The sequence below is a fragment of the Melospiza melodia genome, chromosome 11 (assembly GCF_035770615.1).
Source record: "Melospiza melodia melodia isolate bMelMel2 chromosome 11, bMelMel2.pri, whole genome shotgun sequence".
Classification (NCBI taxonomy): Eukaryota; Metazoa; Chordata; class Aves; order Passeriformes; family Passerellidae; genus Melospiza; species Melospiza melodia.
Window position 1 is genome coordinate 28,385,398 of NC_086204.1, and position 22,468 is coordinate 28,407,865.

Below are 22,468 nucleotides of genomic sequence, written 5' to 3' on the forward strand. Positions count from 1 at the left end.
AAGTTAATATATATAAATATATAAATAAATATGTATTATTTGCATCTATACCATTGGCTTCAGCAGTGACACGCCATGAATGAGCTGTTCTCTCTGCACGTGCACAGAGCTCTCTAGGACATACAGACTGAGCACCTCATCAGGTGAGGGGCAGGGCTTTGAGTTCAACCCATCCAGGTGCTTTTGAGCATGTGGTGATGTTAATCCATCATGGCCATCACAAAGAAACCCTTTCATTTGGACTGTTATCTCTGAGAGCAGAATGTCTTTCTGCAGTATGACACTCTCTCTTTGATATTAGGGGTTTGTATGAAGCCATATTGTTCCATTAAACACCTACTTTTTGAGGGGCAGCAAGAGTGGAAGAAAGAGATTGAATCTCAGAGTAGTGTAAATGCTCAGACTGTGTTTAAAACAAGCATTTTGAGTTTCTTGCTGTGGCCATGAAAATAAAAACCTGCCAACATAATGTGTTAGTGTTTAACTCAGATCTGAGATTGGTTTTCATACCAGAACCTTCCACTTAAGGATCTGCCAGCCACTTTATTTGGGAAGAGTTGTCTTTCCCACTTCATTTTCCATACTATGTTAAAAATTCAACCAGAACTCCTCTGTTTATCCTTGCTCTGTGAGCACTTTGCAGGATGTGTTCAGTGCAGCCATATCCTGCCAGAGAGTTGGGATCTGCTGGAATTCTGTGGATTGGCAGGAGGGGGGATCTGTCCCCATCCCCAGTGATTCCATGGGCCTGTGTGTGTGCTGTGGTGTTCCACAGAGGGAGCTGTGTGGGACAGCAGGCCCCTGGTTAGAACATGTTCCTTGGAGCCTTTCTCAGGGTGTGGCATTAGTTCAGAGCTTCAACCTAATTAGAAAAAGACATATTCGCTTTTGATGATAATTTGTTATGATTTGGTATTTGCCATATTTGGGAAAACTTGATGCATTGTTTTTCGCTCTTTATGTCTAAATTTTTCCTAAACTGATGAAGTGCTTTTTATTTCAAATACCCTGTCTTTATTTTTCCTTTTAACGAGAGGTTTGAACCAATTTGGGGAAAATGTTTATTTTTTTCCCAGTATTTTCTTCAGCCTAGAATTTATTTATTCACCCAATTTTTGTCAAAGGTCCTAATTAGATTTCTGTGTCTGGCTTTTAAATCCTTGGAAATTGGAATTCCTTATATCAACATTGTCATTGCTGTAGTTACAGGTCATGTGCTTTTTCTGTTTTCAAACCAGACACTGAGTTGAGATTGTGTGGTCTATTCTTAAACTATTAGGAAGAAAAAAAAGGGGGTGGGGGTGTCAGAGATGTTTTAAGAGTCGTCCTGAAATAATCTCTGCATTTATTGACTGCATTTATTTATAGGGATATAAATAGTTAACTAATGTCTTTTTTCCCCCCCAAAATATGTCATGTTAATTATTCTCTTTGCAGCAAAGAGCAACCAGCACACCTTTACAACCAATGGGATGTGAATGGCCATCACTTGTCCTCTGGTTGTAAAAACTCCAGTACAACAGGATGGAAAGAAACATAAGGCATTTAAAAAACACATTTCAGTCCCAGATGAGAAAGTGGGAGTTTAGAGAGTCTATGAAACCATCCCATCTTCTGCTCAGTGTCACATAAGAGGATGTTGCTTCTTGTTGTAACCCCCTTAAACATAAAATAGATATCCCAGATAGTTTTCCAGCTGTGTGGAAAGACTCTTCCTGTTGTTCTTTGGCTTTTCTCTGTCTGCAGTATCAGCAGCTATAAGCTCTAACTTTGATTTGCAGATAAGAAACAAAAATAGCTTCTCTTTTTCTGCTCAAGGCCATGTTGGATGGGTCTTGGAGCAACCTGGGCTAGTGGAAGGTGTCCCTGCCCATGTTAGGGGGTTGGAACAAGATGAGTGTTAAGGTCCCTTCCAAGCCCAACCCATTCTGTGATTCATATTTTAGTTCCTGGGTAGTATTCTTGGATGAAAGGAAGATTTCCTTTTATTCCAAAAAATAATTTTGAAGAGAGAAATTTTATTTGGCTTTTACTTATGCAAAACTGCAAGAAAAACTCAAGTGCTTCAGTCAAAGTGAATTTGCTTTGAAGATACATGCTCAAATTGTACCATCCTAATGAAGAGAATATGTCTGTGTAAGCTCACCTTGGCTAAACATGAGTCACAAATAAGCTGTCTTGTAAAACATCAAAGAAAATCCACCTCTGAGCAGGATTTCTCTTTGAGAACAGTTATGATGATGTGCTTCCCTGAGATGCATCTGAGCTGTGTTGCACTTGCTGGTACTGTGGTATTCCCAGGACTGCAGAGCTGCAGTTTTCAGTGATATTTAGCATTTTTAATACCTTTTAGTTGACTGACTTTTCAAGCACAGTTTAGTACTGATCTTTGGAGATGATTCTTAGTGTTCAGATAGAAAACAGCCTATGTTATTTTAAACCATCAGGAGTATTGTTCGTACTTTAGGGAGGAATATATTTGGGGATATTAATAAAAACCATTCTGTGTGTTAGGACAGACTTTGCTGTGAGAGTTCTTGTCCTCTGTGTCCTTCTGCTCCTGCCTGTGCCCCTTGCTGCTGTCCTGGCACAGCAGAGTTTACATCAGCTTCTCAGAAATCAGACTTGAGCATCTGTCCCCATCATCCAGATTTCCTGGGAATTGCAGTTCAGTTGTGAGGGAAGTAACACAAAGTTTTCCTAAGGACAGACTGTGCAAAGCAGCCATTTAGGCTGGAAGAGCAGCGCTCTGAGCTGCTGTGCTCCAGCCCTGCTCTCCCCCAGGCACATGCACAGCCTGTTATTTGACTGATTTATGCAGTGAAGTGGCCAGACCAGGAGTTGTTTCAGCAGAGAAGAATCTTAAACACAAGGTCCTTTTAAGGTCCTCAAGACGTGCACTCCAAACAGTAACCAGTTTTTTTTTTTTTTTTTTTTTAATGTGAGCATTCTGCTGGGGTTTCTGACCAGTGGAGAAGAGATTCTTTTGCAGGAAATTGTTTCTAGTCACAAGTTTAAACCCAAACATCTTCATTTGCCTGACTTTGTGCTTATATTGTCTCTTTTTTAGGTCTCTCTGTACAGTAGTGTGCAAGTGGACATACACATCAGATAGAGGTTGGGATGACAGTTTCTGGAAAACGATTGGTTTGGAAGATTTGGTGAAGGATAAGTATGAAAAAATAGGTATATCAGGGTTGGGTTTTAATATACATATATATATTCATATTAAGACATTTACATAAAAATATTAATAATTATACATATTCATATTAGTAAATATATGCAGAGTCATATTAATAAATATATTAATATTCATATTTTATCAAATCAAATATACATATTTATTAATATTAATTAAAACTTTATGTGTATATATATATATTAATAAAAAATATATAAATATATCAAGATGGAGCTTTGAGCAGCCTGGTCTAGTGGAAGGTGTCCCTGCCCATGGCAAAGGGATGGGAATGAGATGAGCTTTACGGTCCCTCCCAACCCATTCTCAGATTATATGAATAAAAGATATATACATATAAAAAGGTATTTTGCTGTATTATGGTGAATGTCTGCAGCTTCAAATGGGTTGCTGAGATGCCCATAGGGAACAGATTTCCTAAGTGCATTTTTTTATTTGGCATTGTTGTGAGAAACTGTGTTTAAATTTTTATCTCCTGCCCTGGAAGGCCTTTTTGTTCTGCTCAGTCTCAACAATAGAGGAGTAAAAAGGAGCCCCAGCAAGTGATGACATGAAGGACACACTCTATATGGGTATATTGGATAGCAGGCTACAAAAAAAGCTACAATATAATAATTTTTTAGCTCTTACTGATAGTCTGATTTGTGACCTGTACCCATCTCCCTTATAGTCATTTTCAAAAGAAGTGCTACTTCTGCTTGTTGTTATCTTTATACATTTTTTTCACTCTCAGAGCCCAAGTTTAATTAGAATAGTAGCCTTGCTAATAGCAGTTCCTACAGCAGATATTCATTAAAAGTCCATAACGTTAATATACCAGAAAATTTCCAGGATAACTTTATTAGACTTTCCCTGTTAACGTAATGGACTTTTAATGGATGTCCTAAGCAGACATGTCATTAACAAGAATATTACCAGACATGAATTAAAATATGCTCATTCATCAAAGTTAATTATCTGAAATTTCCTTTGATTTTTTTTTTTTTTTTAATGTCGAGCACTTTGAACAAGTTTGTACAGCAGCTTAAATGCAGCAACATGAAATGGAAATGGTGGAGGAAGGGTTGTAGTGAAAAGAAGTGTAATGAAATCTATAAACCTTTCTGATCATCACATAATCTGCTATCAGTCATTTTTGGGTTGTCAGAAAATGGTACTTGAAAGCTTCCTTGAATAGATTTCAGCTTTTCTCCTGCAAAGGAAACTGCTTATGCAGAGGTACAAAACCTAGCAGGAGAATGAGGCTTTCAGCTTCCTGAGGTTTTGGGTTGAATACAGTTCTTACAACATCTGTCACTTGTGGCTTTTAGCAAATCTTCAACAAGTTAAAATAAGACTTGCAATAAATACATGTTTTTACCAGAAAATTGAACATCTTGCCAGCTGGTGGTCTCATGGAAGGGTATTTTAAAAATAAATTATTTATGAAGTGCAAGCTAAGGGCTTGAATACAATATTTATGCAATGCACTTCAAGGACGGTGCAAAGCAATTTGCCATTTTAAGTAACAACATGCATGTTTTAAATGATAAAGTAGCCATTAATAAAAGGGGCCTTTTGTTGTGATGGGAGCCTCATAACACTGGCCTATATATGGCTCAATATTCATTAAGAGAGAAACCATCAATTCCCAGTATCAGGCTTCCATGTTAGTTAAAACACAACGTTTACAAAATAATCAGTAAGTTATCTTCTGGTGATGTGCTTCTTGCAAGGCAAAAGTGTTTCTTGTGAGTTACTGGTGGAAGTGTCTATTTCCATGAAAGACTGTGGAAGTTTTTAAAGAAAGGAACCATAGAATCCCTGAGAGGGTCTTGACTGGAGTTGGAGAAGCACAGCCTGACCTCCAAAACTGCACCAAACCTTAGGGCAGAACTTGCAGCTTGTGCTCACATTGTGAAATCCTTTGGTTTTCAGATTCTGGGGCCGATTCCCTCAGGTGAATCCACAGCATAAGACAATTTCTATTTGCATAATAATACTGAAACCTGGCCCTAGGGAGAATATGAGCTTATTTCCCTGACCATTTGTCTAACCCTGCCTTTTTTAAAAGGGAAGGTGTTGCTTTTGTTATCATCAGCAGTGTGATAACATCACAGAAAGCAGCAGAGTGTCCTTCATCCCTGTGTCTGTGCAGAGGGAATGAGGAGCTTGCTGCACCAGTGTGGAGCCCAGGCAGGTGCCACTCCATTCCTTTGGGTTTCTCTCCTGCCCTGTCCTCCTTGGAGTCACTTGGAAGGGTGTAGCTTCAGAAGGAGACAAAGCAAAGCACTTCACCCTGCCCAGGAGCTGCTCCACGGTGGTGTGTCCCAGGGAAGTGCTTTGCTTTCTGCCACCCTGAGATCTTACCTATTACCGCACCTGAGTGGGCACGGCTGGTGAGAGAGAGACGGTGAATCTTGTTTCTTGAATCAGAAGGCTTGATTTATTAAGATATTATATATAATACATTATGACTATACTAAATAGAATATAGAGAGAGGTTTGCAGAGCTGCTAGCTAAGCTAAGAATAGATAGAAAGAATCCAAAACAAAGTTGTGTCCAGGGACTCAGTCCCCTAGCTTGCACTGGTGATTGGCCCTTAATTATAAACATAGAAAATGAGCCAATCAAGGTGAATCCTGTTGCATTCCACAGCAGCTGATAACAATTGTTTACCTTCCCTTCTGAGGCCTCTGCCTTCCAGAAGACACAGAAATCTGAAAGAAAGGATTTCTGTGGAAAAATGTCTGCAACACTTACCAGTGTCCCTGGGTGTGGGGAATGGGAATATGAATGGTGTTCCAATGAGAGCTGGGGCTTTGCTTGTTTTAGTGTGTTCAGTGGTGTTGGATTTGAGAGGAGCACTCTGAATCAACTCAGCTTCCCTCAGATTTATCAGGATGGATGAATCCAGGTAGATGCACCTACCAGGAAGGTGATACTCAGCCCCTGAGCAAACTGCAGCTGGAATGGTCCTGGGGAGTGGAGATTCCTTCCCACACATCCCACGCTGTCAGCACTGGTGGTGAGGCACCATTCCTGCCCCCACAGCATCCCACCTTGCACCAACTCAGCTCAAGCTGTTTTGCAGCAGTGCTGCTCACAGGGGAACAGCCTCAGCTGCTGGAAATGCATCCCATTATCCCAAGGGAAGGCTTTCTGGACAGTGTGTGCCTCCAGGAGGAGCATCAGAGCTGCCACAGCTGATAGGGAAGGATGGGAAGCAGGGCACTGAGCTGCCCTGCAGATAAAGAAGCTCAAACTTGTCAGATAACCTAGGTAGGAGGAGGGTGAAGGGAGGTTGTACATGCTCAAAACCTCCTCCTAAAATGAAAACAAAACCAAAAACCTGACAGGGCTGAAGTAATTCTGGTGGAATTTCCTCTTCTGTTCTCAAGCTGCTCTAAGCCCGTGTCTGTCTGCTCAAGGTTTGTTTAGCTCAAAGGCAAGGGTGTATTTTAGTGCCTGCACGTTCCCCTTGTAAAGAGAGATAATGGCCTTTTTCTCATGTATCTCTTCTAAAAGATAACAAGGCTCTGAATTATCATTTCTTTTAAGCAAAGCAAAATGTTACAAGATAAAATTAGAAAAAATTTCTGACTGTAACAAAAGTAAATACAAAGTTTACCACTTTAAAATATGCAGAAAAGCTATGTTTGTTTTGTTGGTTTTTATTTTCCAATCTCTACTGAAATCATTATTATTTCCAATCAGAGGGAACCAAAGATGAATAGCTACAAATAGATTTTTTTTTTCCATTTGTAAGTATCTTTAACTTTCAAGCCACTGGAAATTCTTATGGAAATTACCCAAGAACAACTTCTTTAAGGTACATATTTCTTTATTCTGGTAAATACGCTTTTAAGCATCACTTTTAAAGCTCCTTGCCCTTTAAAAATACATTTACTGTAATCAGAGCACTGTGGTTCCAGGGAGTAAACTCCTCTTGGTTTCAGTTTAACTTAACATATGACCTTGTTGATAAGGGTGACCCTCACATCTGACCTTTAGGATCTTTCACAAACCTTTCCCATATCAGGGCGTGGGTTCACATCTGAAAACTCCCAGGCCTTTGACATTTTCTGTTTCTCACAGCAGACTAACCTTTCAGGGAATCCACATAACAAGTTGTTTGTGATCCCTTCTGTACATCAGGAATTTACTGATCAGGCTTGTGAAGGTAAAGAGTCTTTATCTGGAGATACTGAAAAATTTATTGATGCCATTAATTTGCTCACCAAGAGAGTGGAAGATGACTTGTATTCAAACCACTGTGAAAGTGTTGTATACTAGAGACATTAGCATTTATCTGCTGTGGTAAAAGCACATGATGAGTATCTCTTTGTGGTATTCTAAAACCTAGAAAGACATTAACAATTCTGTTAAAATTTCATGTACTATAGAGCTCCTAGGGTACTGGAGCATACATTCCATTTGGAGAAAAATGCCTGATAAATTTTCACCACAGCCTTCTACTTCAGGGCCTACTTAAGGGACCAAATAATGATTTTTTTATTGAATGGTAATATTTCATACCAGGTCTTTTTTGGGTTGTAGATGGTGGCTTTGTGTGAGAGCATTGTAGGTACTGCAAGACAGGTTCTACTGATCTTATAGGTTTTGTAGCTTTCGTAAAGGGCTGTTTGTCACCTTCTTTCATCTGTGCAGGAGCAGCAAACTGATGCCAATTAAGTAGCTGAAGTTTTGCTTAATTTGCTTTAGTGTACAACTGGAAAAAATCTTTAATTTTTGATCTTGGGGGTGATGGTGGCATAAGGAATAACAACCTGTGCTCCTTATACATCTCTTTACTTAAATCCCATTCTGGGTCTTTTTCCCACTCATCATTCTTCACCACCTTCAAGAAGAATGTTTTCCATTTTCCACAAATTGTCCCTTTCTGCCTACAGTAGGATTTCTGCTTTTTGTTTGTTTGTTTTGATTTGTTTGTTTTGTGTTTTGTTGGTTTTCAGTTTTTTATTGTTGTTGTTTTTATTTTAATTTTTGCACTATGTTTTCAATTAAGAAGGATTTGACTTGTCTCTAATGTGCATTTCTGGTTAGCAGCCTTAACTCCCCTCCATCAGTTTACCAGTTTATCACCCTTCTTATTCCAACACTCTGCCTGTGCTTTAATGTACAGCCCCAACACTTTACAACCCCATTTTTAACTCTCTCTCCTTAATTTCAGGACTTTGGGGACTGCAGGCTTGATGTTTTTATGGGCCTGGGTGCTTACATATGCCATTTTTTAATGTTCTGAAAAGATGGATCTGTATAATTAGAAGACTGCATGTTATTTTCTAATGCTCTTTCATTTGAACTGCTTATTAATAACTTGATAGCACAGAAAACTTTTTTTAATATCAATAGTTACATTCCTGCATGTGCCACTGAATCCTTCCATAGACAAAGCTAATAATGGCATAGAATATCTCACTTTTTACACTTGAAATAGAGTGTGCTTAGATTCTCTGTTTTGTCAGTAGTTAGCTCTAATACTTGGGTGTTCTCTTTATTTACATTTAGGCTGAAAATGGGAGATTCAGTGAAGGGTGGGAGAATTTGGTCAATCTGAACTCACTGCCACAGCAGCTGTGGAGGGAATGGTCAATCCATTTGTTCTGCCAGTTTTCCCTGTCTCTTCCAAGGCCTTTGATGCCAGATGCTCTGGAGCACATGAGGGATTTCCTTGAAAGCTGAGAGAAAGGGATGATGATTTTTATTTTTTTTTTTTCAGATCAGCTTGTAGCTGCCAGTTCTTCATAAAGCTGGATTGCAGCAATAAGCTTTAAACACTGTGCTTTGCAAATGGTAGAGAATAATAAGTAAAGGGATTCTCTGGTATGGGATGCCTGTATCTTTCTTTCCCTGGTCTTTTGCTATCCCCAATAAATTACAACACGCTGCAATTTCAAACAAAATTAAAAGGATGAATCAGAGGATATTTACACTTACATGCTGTCAAAATCCATGGAATTTACAAGTGAATAGTGTTCCAAATATGCTAACATTTTTCTGGCTTCCTGTCATTTCAGTCTGTCCAAGAGCTGTAGCAACTGCAAAGGAGCTGAAACTGGCACAGTGCAAAGAGGTTTTTGGGTGTCTCCTTCCTGAGAGCTCGAGGCATTATTTCATAATAGATGATTCAGCAGGAAGAAGTTGGGCTTTTCCTTAGAAAAGCTCCAGACTCCTGTGATTTCTGTTTTATTTTATACTTTTTCCATCTTGAGATCACTGAATCACACAAATCATTGGGATTATAAGGGCCATCTTGAAATGATCAGAGCAGGGTCACCTACAGAAGGTTGTTCAGGGCTGTGTCTGTTGAGTTTTAAGTATTTCCAAAGGTGGAGGTTCTGAAATCTGCAACCTGTTCCATTGTCCTGACCACTTCTCCCCAATAATTTTTTTTTTGTTTGGTTTAAATGTAATTTGCTGTATTTCAATTTGTGCTTGTCACACTTGTAGTGTCACTGGGGGGCACTGAGAAGTGTCTTTCTCCCTGATTTCTACTCCCTCCCATTAGATATTGATAAATTTATGATAAAATCTTCCACCTCCAAGCCTTCTCCTTGCTGTCCAGTCTGGGATACTCTTCCTCTTTCCAATAACTGTTCTTGAACAGGCTGAGCTGAGCTCAGGTGGCTCAAGTTTCTCTAGGATGTTTCCTGGGTGACATTTTCCATTCCTTTTCCACCAGGAAAGGACCCATCATTCACCCTGTGTATCATCAGCTTGAGTCCTGCTGGCAGGTGGTTCCTTTCCACTTCTCCTCTCTGCTCTAAGAAGTGAGGAGTGCTGTGTGCTGTCCCTCCATCCCTCATAGCTCAAAGTTTGTAAAATTTAGGTCTTTTAAAAAATAGTAATAAAGAAATATTCCACTGTCCACTCATAGAGTTTTGGTCCCAGACTCTGCCTGCCTGGGGAATCATACTTGCTTCTACTCTGGCAACACTGAGGACTTGAGAACTTTTGAGTATGAAAGCTAGGAGCTTTTTCATTGAATTTCTGGTTTTAAATTTCATAGAAGCTTTGAGTAGACTTGGGCCTATTGTAATTGTTCAATATTTAAATTTCTGAGATATTATCCTCCTTCCTTATCTTTCATACTGTTCTAAAAAATAGAAAATAAAAAAGAGACATTTCTCAGAATAGTTCTGGTCATTCCTTCTTTTTACCTGACTCTTCCTCTCCCTGATCTCGATTTGTTATTCATCATCTTTTTTTTTTTGGGCTTCAGCCTCCTGCTGAGATAACTTTTAAAACAGTGCTGTCTGCTTTATGAGTCAGGATTCACAAAATCAGAAGGGCTATTTCAAACAATTTGCTAACTTCCTCCAAGTCAGAGGCTGTTGGATTCCTTAAAATTAATGTTTAAGTAGTTTAAAGTGTATCTTAGAACCAATCTTGATTTTATAATTTCCTGTGATGGAGAGCCCACTTCAGACTGAAAGGTTGTTGATTGTTAGTTGCTGTCATGTCTCAAAATTAATGAATGAATTAAAGAGCACTTGATTTTTCATCTGATTTAACTTCCTACTCCTGCCTGGCAGACCGTAGGGCCACGCTTGACCTGCACAGGCTCAAATTTCCTATGATCAAGGAAAACACTGAGGTTTCCCCCCAAAACTCTTGGGTGAACTGTCATACTTCTCAATCCTTGCAATTGTTCTCCTGGCTCATTTCTGAACTCCTTTAGTTTACAGTGCATCAGTATCTTTTCAGTATGGATACTAAATGGATACTGTGTGAATGTCATGGGGAATAAGTTTGGCTGAAAGATTTAAAAGTCTCTTTTCAGTAATTGATGAGATTATTTTTGGTCTGGCATTTATTTCAGAAAAAGGGATAATTATTTACTCTAAGAGGAGTTGCTATCATGTGAGTTGTTAAAAACATCCAGTAAAAAAAAAAATCTGTTAAGTAATAATCCATGATTAATACAAGCTAAGTAATAATCCATGATTAATACAAGCTAAATTGCCTTTACAGCAATGCACTGTACCAGAGCAGAGCAACTCTGAAAGTAGAGCAATAGTCCTGCCATCTGCATGGATTTTTGTATCTGTAGAGACTCTGAAGAATATTGTGCTTAAAGACAGACAGAAATGTCAATTACCAACCTAATGAAATTACTGGTTGCAAGCAAAAACTTGAGCTCAGGTAGCTGAGTTTGGATATAAATGCATTCCCTCTAACTTAGTAAGACATCAAGTTACTGCCTTCTATACCTTTAGTAAGACATCAGATCTTTGTGTTTTATAGCCAGATGCAGTTCAGCAGTGAGCAGTGAACCACACATGGCAGGACACATTCATTCTGCACTGTCTCACTGCAGTCTAGCAAAGAAAACTCAGTTCCAGCCATCATAACGTGCCTGTTGATCCAATGATGCAGAATTTCTTTTTCCTTTTGACCTTCCCCCAGGAAAGCTTCTAATTTATACATGGAGTAGGTCTCATTCCTTAAGCCAAAAAAGCCAAGCAGTCTCTGTTGAAGTAGGCACCTCTGCTTTACTGACCAATTTGTGCTCAGCTTAATGAACCAGGATGTGCCTGATTTGATTTTGCCAGAGTTTAGCAGCCTAATACATCTGCCTGAAGTATTTACACATTAGGTAGTGGAGATGTAGTTCAGCCAAAGGCTCTCTGGGAGGGTGGGATGGAAAGGCCCCAAATTAGATTTGCCTCGAGCTACTGTGGCAGCTCGTGTAGACAGAGATGAATTTTGAACCAAAGGAAGCCAAAGTGATTTTGTTTAACCATTTTCCTCACTTTTAAATAAGCTGGCGTATAATATCACAATTTGTTTTGGTTTTCCTCAATGAAAATTCTGAAGTCTTTAACAGCTGACAAGGAAGTTTTATAGAGGTTATTTGGAGGTTAAAAAAGCCCCAAATCTCACTGTTTTTAATATCTTTTAACCACCATGCATTCAGTCCTAAGAAAAAAATAGTATAACTTCACAGTCAGCATCATTATTCTGCTTCCTTCTGATCTTAGTGCTATTTTGGCTACTCAGCTGGGGTAAAAATTGTAAAAAAAATCAGCCATACACATCTCATTTAAATGTGAGTATTGTCTGTAATTTAGAGGGATATTTGATAATGTGTAGTGTGTGAGATAGGGTTGGGACAATGTATATTATTTATTGAGATTCCTTGTGCATCCCAGATTTTGGCATTGTGAGAATTATTATGGAACACAAAAAGTGGATGCATGCTTTGTAATGAACATGAAGGGGAAAATTCCTTATGTTTCTTATTACATTTGGATGGGCAGTGTTTTTTTTTTTTTTTTTACTAAGGTCCTGTTTCCTTTGATGCCTATTCAGCTCTGTTTTGTTTAATGAGATAACTTCTTCAGTGCATGTTCTCTATCACTTATTTAACAGGATATCTGTTTTCTGTGTTGTCCTTTAAATCAGAAAGCAGTTTAATTGTTCAGTATGGGTGGGGCTGTGAAATGGGGACGGGATGTACCCTTGGGTTGTGTTTCTTTCTGAGGCTGCTGGGATTTCGGCAAGGGATTGTTATGTCCAAATTCAGGTTTGTTTGGGTCTCAGTGAAGGGACATCTCCTTTGAATTTTTCTTCCTTTCATATTTTTATGCCCATATGCAGTTAAATATACAAAGTGCAGCCCTTTTCTACAAGATAGATGAAAAGCTGTGCTGGAGTCAGCTGCACCCCGGCTGCTCTCAGCTTTTGTTTGAAAAGGGGCTACATCCTGATTTACCCCATTCTGTTAAATATTAGTGAGCCAATATAGTGAATTTGGATCAAGTTGACTGAAGATGCATTATCTGCCTCGTGTGTTGTGGCTGGTAAATAGCTGGTTCCTGTGGGAAGCACCTAAAAAGGTTGAGGGTCTTTGGTAGCACATAAATTCTTTAAACAAAGTTTGATCACAGCAAACTCTAACATCAGTCTTCGAAGAGGATAAAAGAGAAGGAAGAGTTTCAGACAGTTTTTTCCTTTTGTAAACTGGCTGCTTTATAGGGGAAAAAATAGCTGGAAATAGCCTGTCTCGTCCCAAATGAAAGGTTGTGGATTAAGGCACTGCATTAGTGAAACAGCTGCACCAATGTGAAACAGAAAGTCCTCCAGCTTCAGCCATTATGGGTTTGTTTGGTTAGCTCTAATTTTGGAAGTCATTATAGCAAAGGTAAATGACTTGCACAGGAGACTACTGTCAACAAAAGACTCGATACATTTACTTTGGCAGGAGCCTTGAGGAGTCTCAGGCCTTTCAGTGCCTCCTTTATGCAGCTCCTGTCCTGCTCTCACTGTGTGCCTGTGTGCAGGCAGCTCTCCCTGCCTCTCTCTCTCCCTGCCTCCCCTCCCACAAGTTCTTTGCCCCTGGCAGGTCGGATTTAAGGGTGGCAGCACCTGCTGCTGAATTGCTGGGGTGTAGCTGTAGAATATCTTTATGTTCAGAGGAGCTGCTCCTGGGCTTCTAAAGCTGCTGTGTTCTGCTCAAGTGAGAATCTGCTCCCTCCCAGTCTAGTACTGGAATACAGTCTGTATCAAAAACTTCACTTTTAATTGTGTCTCCTTACTGGTTGGTGTTTGCGTTTCCTTATTTTATCATTTAATAGCTTTACACTTACAGATTCTCAGCATGCTGATGCTTAGCTGAGTTTTCTAGCTTTTTGGTGAAGATTAAACTGTGAGAATAATTTCCTTCCCAGGCCTGTGCCCATGTGGTCAAGTGAAGGCTCAGAGTGTCCATTCCACACTGACTTACACTTGTATAGGTGGGGAGGCAAATTCCTGATGACAGAAGGAGTGCCCCAGCAGAGCCTGCTCCTTCTTTCCACAGAACTCCTTGGGAACATTTCCTATGGGCCTGGCAGAGCTTTCCTTGCTCTGTAGAGCTGGGGGGGTGAAGGAGAGGGGCAGAGTGAGAACCCTCTCCCTGTGCACTCAGTTTGTCTGTCCTGCACTCCCTGGCTGCTGGGTGACCCAGAGCTCCCCTTGCAATGCCTGCCATGGGTAACTTCTGACTGCTCTCCCTTCACAGCTGTGGGGAAGTGCTTTCAGTCACTGAATATTTGTTCAGGCAGACTTTGACTTCTAAAACATATGGGGCAGACTACTGTTAATTATTTTATTTAAAATACAAGATGATTATGCTGCCTCTCCAAATGACAAGAGCTCCATCCCTGCCTGTCCTCACACACATTTTATGCCCATTGCTGCTGGTCATTCTGATAAATAACCAGTACCAAAGGAATTATAAGGTCATTTTCTTGTGCTGCTGTAGAGGAGAGGATTATCTCTAAGATTGTTCCCTTAGTGCTTATTAACTAGAAATACAGTAATTGAGAACCTGGTAGGAAAAGATTTTGTCTGATAATAGCCCTGATCTCTAAAATGGAGTATAACTACATAATAATTACACACTCAAGTGTTTGACTGGTATGACTGATATAAACTAGCCAACCATGGGATGGCATGCCTGGAAAGAGGTTTTATTTCAGATTAATTTAATCTCGTGCTGTATATACACCATGGTTTTGCTTTCAGGTCAGGCAATTGATTCTGAAGAAGAAGATGTGGGTTTAGCTGCATGAACTCTTTTGAACTTCCTTCCACCTGCGGGGTCTTTGAATGTCAGGAGAAGCAGACAGCTTTGGTATTTTGCTCCAATGTCTTTAAAAAGCCTGAAATGTTACTAGAAAAATCTCTTAAAGAGGAACATCCTTCACTCCAGTATACTGGGGGAAAATGCAAAAGATGCATCTCTTGGAAAGGCCAGGACAGTGTTTTGACTTTACAGTAAGTAACTAGTAAAATGCAGAAGTAATAAAACACAGATTTTTTTTTTGCTGTGAGGAGGTGACCTAATGTCCTCATGTCCTTCTGTATAAAGCTTAATGATGAGGTTTGCTTACTGCCCCCAATATTGAATATGAACCCACTGTCAAGTGCAACAGTCTTGGCTGCACAGACTTGTTTTAAATTTCCAGTGTGAGGTTCAGCCTGGAATTTCAGGGGCAGTGATGTGTGGCTGTCAATAGAACAGAAACTCTTGGAGAAATGAGCAACTGTGAAGTTGTGTGTGCTGATCCCAAAATGCTCCATACACTGCATCCATCCGGAAGTGGGCAGAGGGAGAATGTAGCTTTAAAAAATGAAGAACCAACATAATGTACAGCAAAGATCTAATTAATATCTAAAATTGAAGACCTGTGAATTTAATATAATGACTTTTTTTATCAAAAATTAAGGTTGTATAACTGCATTTCTATAAGTTTATGTTTGTGGGAGTTAGTGTATTCCTGATATTTGATGAAATGCTATTCCTTTTGATTAGTGTCTGTTGTGGAGGATGTTTTATGTCCTTTCTACACACCAGAACATGCTTCAGGTGTAACATTCTCAATAAAATTGACTGTGAAGATAGTCTTGTTTTATTTTAAAGAGGAATTTTGCCAACTCTGCCTAGATTTGTTGAATTTAGTAAACACTCCAGGTAGGTACTAAAAGCTCTGGCATTGGCAGGGAGGTCTGAGGGATCTTCCACTGTGCTTTCTGCCTCTCACCCCCAAACCTTTGCATAAATATGGAAGTGTGTGCAGTCCCAGGAGCTCAGTCTCACTGCTCCAGCCGTGGGGGGCTGAGAGGAGGCTCTTGGGGGTGTCCCTAAATTCTGGTACTTGAAAGAATCTAGATTTGTTCTTCTAAGCTCAGACAAAATAGGGGGTGTGTTATGGCAGGACCTGCCCCTGGGCTCCGTGTGACAGGGCAGGGAGGGCAGGGCTGTGTTCTTGTCTTCTTCAAACTGCACAGGCCAGAGAAGGCTCAGAAAGGGATTATTTAAGTCTGTGAGGGAATACAGCTGCAACTGGAGGAATTTGCTGTTTAAGCCAGTTTCTTTTTCAGAGTTTCTGTTGCTATAGCCACCTTATTCCTAGCAGAACTGCTGGAAAGGATGGAAATGGAAAGAAAAAATTGGCCAGTTCCTTGTGCATTCCTTGTGCAACAGGTGCAGTGTTCATTTGTGAGCACAGACTGAGCTGAACCTCCTTCCATGCCCAGAGAATGCCTGCAGGCAGCACCTTCCACAAGAACCTGGGATTTCTGCATTTCACATCTCCTGGAGACATGCCAAGCAGAATTTAATTGCTTGTGGTGCAATCTTTCTCTGTGGCTAGATAGGATATTGAATGCTTTTGAACTCCTAAATTGCCATGGGATGGCCTGATCTGGCACAGTTGTTTTTAATCTGCAGCCAGATAATGAAAGATGCTCCATCACACAGAGCTCTGTGATGCACCTCTTTGTTTTGCAGATCCAAGGCTTCACTGGAGGGGGAGGGAGGGAGCTCCAGCAATAACACACATGTTTGTTTTTCTGTTTAGTAAATTGACAGGTGTTTGGTTTGTCTTGTGTCTGCCCAGGAAACCACGTCCTGTCTCCTGGAGAGGCTGTTGGGAAAGGTCTGACAGCGGGCGCTGCGGAAGAGCTCGGGCTCCCCGAAGGGATTGCAGTGGCAGCGTCTCTCATTGATGCACATGCTGGAGGACTAGGTACTCACTCGTGGATTCACTGCTCTTGGAGACAGGCAGTGTTGAATTCATTTCAGAAAGCCATTTCTGTCACAGACTGTTTTTATCCAGCCATTTGCTCTGGTGGTGTTCTTAAAAGCACCCCCAAATCATCACAATAACTACCAGCACTGCAAATCTGTTTCTAGAAAGAGGATATATCACTGCTATATGTCTTTTCAGCTGGATTTGCAAATTGTTTGTTAATTTCTGCTAGTTCCACTTTTGACTGAAACACCATGGTGTTGGAATGCCAGTGTGCTGAGAGTTTGCATCTTCTGTTACTCAAAACTTTGGGGATAGGCAAGAATAAAGCTCAAACAACCACTCTGAGGGAGAGGCCTCATGTTTGAGGCTTGTTCATAGTTATGATTCTTATTGCCTTTAGAAGTGATTCATGATTCAAAGCTTTAAGGTCTGGTGCTTTGACTTTTTAAAATTTTCTAGCACAATATTCTTATCTTCAGCCCTGGTTCATCTTTTCTGAAATACATTTGATGAGGCTAAACAAGTTCATTTTCCTACTATGCTGTTTGGCCTTGTCCAAATGCTGTCAATAAGAGATTCAGTGTAACTTTTAACTTTCTCAGCAGGAAATTGAGGGTTTTTTAGTTTGCTAGTTTAGAAAACAGTCTTACCTCAGGAAGTTTCAGTGTTATTGAAACAGTACTCTTTAATGGAAATCTATTGCTCATCAGAGGATTTTTTACTAGATCTAACTGAAATACGATTAGGTGCTAAACTACCAGTTTTGCTTCAAATGTTTTGTGTGTTTAAAAATCCCATTTGTCCTTCTAGAAACTGTGGCCTGGAACTTCTTTAGTGTTTAAATCCCTTTACTTTGCTTTTGGTGAGGTAAAGCAGTCAGAGAGATTGCTTTTCTTGCTACCTGGAAAGGATTAGATGTAGATCTGTCTGCAAAAAGGAAGACTGAGCTTCAGTGTCATATTTGTAGGTGTGTTGTGACTGGCTTAAAAATATCTGTCACTATCCTAATTGCATAAAAACGTGTTTAAAACTGTGTGCCTTGGCAATTCTGTGTTCTTGGAAAAGAACAGAGTAATAATCTGACCTGAAAGAATGAACTTGCAGCAAAACTGGGTTGTCATGGAGCATGTTAAAGTGGCAGTGGAAGGTCCTTATTTAATTGGCATCATTATGGATCTAGAGCACAAAAAGTTTGCCCATTTTTTCATGTGCTGAACTCAATCAATTGAATTTTAAAAAGAATAGAGAGCAACTGTCTGTTCCTTGGTACAGACTCGTAAAAAGAAACTCTGACACTAGAAACACTCAGCTGCTGGCATCCCTCAGGAAAGGGCTGCAGTGGATAAAGACAGTCTGCTAATCTGAATATGTTTTCCCAGATGGCACCACAAACACCAGCAGACTCCTGGAATGATTGCCAGGAGGAGAAAACCAACACACAGGTTGTTGTTGGAGACAGGGGGGCGTTACAGAGGGGAGATAGTGGGAGACACCATAGCTCAGTGCAGTCTGGGATAAGAGGAGCATTTACAGTGGAACTCACAATTCTTGAATCTGGGAAGGGTAATAAATGTATTGGAAGTGGTGTGGAAACTTAGTAGAAAGGTCAGCAAAAAGTGAAAGATTTCATAGCAAAAATGAAAATATTTTGATAGCAAAAGTGACAGCAGGAGCAAAAGGAGAGTCAAAGACTGCAGATATCTGTAAAGAAAATATCCTGCAGGCTAAGCCAGGATGATGTGAGGGACATCTTGTTTGCAGTGTTAATAACTTTTGATGCAGCTCAGATCTGCTCTTGGCTGGATATGAAGTGTGGTTTGGCTGAGCAGGTTCCTAAGTTTATGAGGGCTTCAAAGCTTTGAGTACAATAAGGTAAGGAATTGTTTAGTGTGTATGTTTGAGGAGGTCATGTGGGACTCCTGGATCAGTCCATCTGATACCTCTTATGGAAAAGTGAGGATCTAAGAGCCAAGCAGTTATATCTTGCATTTTGACCTACTGTACTAATTTCAGAGAATGTACAGATAAAACTGTGAGCATGCCAGGCCAGGCTTGTGGGGCTGGCCTCATAAAAATGCTGTTTACATTGCACCTTTTCAAAAGGCGTCAGCATTGTTTGAACAAAAGTAGATGATTTATGGTGCAGTGTCTAAAATACCATGTCACTGTGGAAGAGATCCAGAAGTACACATTGCTAAGCACTGCTTGCCTTCCTAAAAAGCTCTCCTCTGTTCTGTGTGGTGCACAGACTTCTTGTTCTCAGCCTCTGCTTCTGAATCTGCCTCAGACTATGAAAAGTTTCACCTAAGCTAAAGGTGAAGGTGACTTATAACAGCAATTATATAACTTTTAGCCAATATTCCAGACTTATTTGCTGACTTTAATTACTCACAAATAGGAGCATTCTAACAATTCTAAACACTGGTGAAGCCACTGACTAAAATTCCAAAAAGAGCCATAATTCCAGTTTTGCAGAAGGCATATTTTCTTAGCAATTAGAAAGATCTTTTCAGTTTTATATTGTTTATGAAAATACATTTGCAGCATATGCTGACTATATAGTTTAATAGATTTCTTCCCTCTCAAGTGTGAACAGTATTTTTAACTCAAGAAATTCTAATACGGTCTTGCTTAGTACAGGAATTTGCCTTGTAGACAACCCTATCCAAAATTCCTAATATGCATTCATTATGTTGAAGCAGTGAAAAAATAAAACATGAAGTAGAAGCCTTACTTTTAGTTTTTTGTTGTTCCTAACTCTCTTTAGAAATTCATAGTTACAAGTCAGTTTAGTTAAAGGGACATGAGGATGGATTTTTTTCAGACTTTAAAATTGTAGCCCTTAATTTTCTGATGATTTAGATGACTTCCAACCATGGTAATACCAGGATAGCCATGGTGATCCCAGTAAGAGAAACCCCACCAGACTGATTTGATAACAGAGCATTGCAGTGGTGATCTAAACAAGAGGGTGTTAATGAAATGTAGGATATGAACCAGCCCTAGCACTTAGCATCTTTCACAATGTCCAGCAAATGTTTTCCTGATCCTTGTACAGGGAGATGAAGGGGACTTATTTATCAGTATTGACATACTGGTCTCCAAATTGAGTTTTGCAGATGAAAATGCACAGTCTGGTGGCCAGCTTGCCAGCTGAAAAGCAATGTTTAAGAAAAGAAGAGTGTAATGTAAAAATGTTACTTGTTGGCTGCTGCATTTTGCTGAGTGCAGCACAAGGCGGTGCCAGGATGCAGCCTAGGAGAAGGAAGAGAGGGCAGATTGCCTCTGTAGCCTCCCCTGAAGTGACTCAAGCAGGATGGGATGTGTTTGAGGCTCAGCTGTAGGTCTGCCTGGCATCTCCTGGGTGTATTTTCTGCTGCAGGCTGAGTGATGCTGACTCTGTGCTCCTCAGAGCCAAGCTCAGTTCCTCGAAGGGGAGGAAAAAATCTGCCTTTAGATGGTTCTGACGTGGACAGAACAGCAGCAGCAGTGAAGACAACAAAGCTGGCAGCCTTCCAGTCTCCTGCCAAGTTACCCCTTTCTCCAGCTCATCCCCTGACAAAACACATCATCCAGGATGTTCATGATAAACTGTGAACAAATAAACACATCTGCAGCCTGCCAATACAGCAGGGCACTTTTATTCTGCATGTCAGTGAGCTACCTAAGAGAATAAATGTCAGGTAAAATAACACTTTCTAAGTAAAATAGCACTTAAAAATCATGATGATAGACATGCATTTAGAAAAAATCATCTTGGGTCCTTATTCCTGAAATAAGTACTTTAATATGATGGATAAAATTATTTTCTTTGTTGGCTAAGTAGACTTTCTTAATTTGTGGCAGTGGTGTGAGATACTCAGCAATTATTTGAGTGCAGACAAGGTCTGTTTGGTGCAGGGTGGCTTGTTCTTCTTTAACAGAGAATTTTAATTTTACTTTAATAGGAGTAATTGGAGCAGATGTGAAAGGACACAACCTTCCATGTGAGAACCAGCCCATTACATCCCGAGTCGCTATGATCTGTGGAACATCTTCGTGCCACATGGGGGTAGGTTGTATGTGTCATCCTCATTGGTGCAGAATTTACTAACTTATGTTTTTGAAGGGAAAATTGACCTTTGTCCTTCTCACCCCGTTCTTTTTTCCTGGAATTTTTTTCTGGTAACTCTATCTTTACCTTTGGATATTAATTATAAATTACCGTGCATTTGCTATTAAGCAAGAACTTTAATAGTAGTAGAAATCAATACTGAAAAATGACATGGAAAGTAAAAACCACGATGCCAGAGTGGCTTAAAGAGCAGCCTGAAATCTGAGCCAAAGCCTGAGCCTGAGTTATCTGTGACAGGCCTATCACTAATGTGTTACAGCAGAGTGTCTTTGGAGAAGGAGTGCCCATCTTCAGTCACAGCCCTGCTCCCCCACCTCCTCCCTTAATCAATATAAATCCTTCTCCCTCTGAAAATTGCCATGGTCTATAGAATTATGAGACGTATCATGACTAAAAAGAAAGAAAACTCCCCAATAAGCAGTTTTCACTTTGCTAATTTTTCTCAGTGAATTAATACAAAAGCTTTCTCTGAGATTGCAATTAAAATTTAGTGTCTGCTTTTGAAATTTATACTGTTTTAAAATGTATGAGTCTGAGAGCATTCCATTTAGATAAGTACCCTTTTCTGCCACATTTTTTATTTAAAACTCATTTTGGTCTTAAATTTAGAATGATTAGAACTTGGATTTTTCCAAAAAGGAGCAAATGGCACTGGGAGTGTTAGAGGTGTTGGAGAGGAATGACATGCTTCATGGAGAAAGCTCCTGGAGAGAATAAGAAGGAGGCTGATAATAAAACATCAGGCTTAACAGTAAGTTAAGTTGTCTCTGTAGTAACAGTGTGAATCCATGGTGATCTTGAGCATGAATAAAGGGTGATCGCATCACGTGGATTGTCTTCAGTAAAGCATTTTAGCACGTGATTGAATTTAAAGACATGAATAATCCCACTATTGTGAAGCAGAGCATTGAGCCTAAATCCCATAGAGCAATTGGAATATATTTTGGTTCCTTCCTAAACAAAAGTTTCAAGCTTCAAACTCCATTATTCTTGGCTTGCTCTGTCTTTGAAAAGTTTCCACTAGTACCTGTCTGTCTGTCTGTCATAGGGCAGGTGGGGCACACTGAGAGAGGGAGTCACCCTTCAAGCCCTGCCGCTGTTTCCATTATTTCCTGGTTTTTGATGGAGGTTTCTACCCCTTCAGCAGAAGCTGTTTGGGTGAACTCTTGCTAACCTGTTTCATTTAGCTGAGTTAGTTTGAATTGTTAAAATGAGATAATGGAGACATAGTGCTGGACTGCAGTGAGCTGAGGAGCTCACAGGCAGCTTCCCCAAAGGTCTAAGGACAGTGTTGGGTAGCTGGCCATGGGCCAGCTGGCTCTGGCTCATTCCTTTAGCACAACCAGCCCTGGAGGAGGACGTGTGTGTGGTTTTTTATTAATGGTTGATATTTGTACATTGGTAAGTTCTAGCATACACCCAGTTCACAACAGTAGATTGTTAGACTTCCCAAACTTGAGCATGGCACATCAATATTAACATGTTTTGTCTGCACTGTCCACAACCATGAGAGTTGTGGCTTCATTAAATATGCTAATGTAGCAAAAGGGATGTGATAAAAATCCATGTTGATGCTCCGTCATCAAAGCAACCCAAAATTGGAACACAGACTGCATGAGGCAGAA

At 40.0% G+C, this 22,468-nt stretch overlaps 1 protein-coding gene across 5 annotated transcripts in view; it reads left to right on the forward strand.

Annotated features, from left to right (window-relative positions):
• FGGY (FGGY carbohydrate kinase domain containing) overlaps positions 1–22,468 on the forward strand; it is a 128,785-nt gene that overhangs the window by 45,106 nt on the left and 61,211 nt on the right. For all 5 annotated transcript variants that reach the window (XM_063166212.1, XM_063166211.1, XM_063166210.1 and 2 more), the window contains 3 exons: positions 3,071–3,186; positions 16,595–16,723; positions 20,677–20,780. In XM_063166212.1, the coding sequence (XP_063022282.1) occupies positions 3,071–3,186; positions 16,595–16,723; positions 20,677–20,780 (349 nt within the window). The remainder of the gene's footprint in view (positions 1–3,070; positions 3,187–16,594; positions 16,724–20,676; positions 20,781–22,468) is intronic.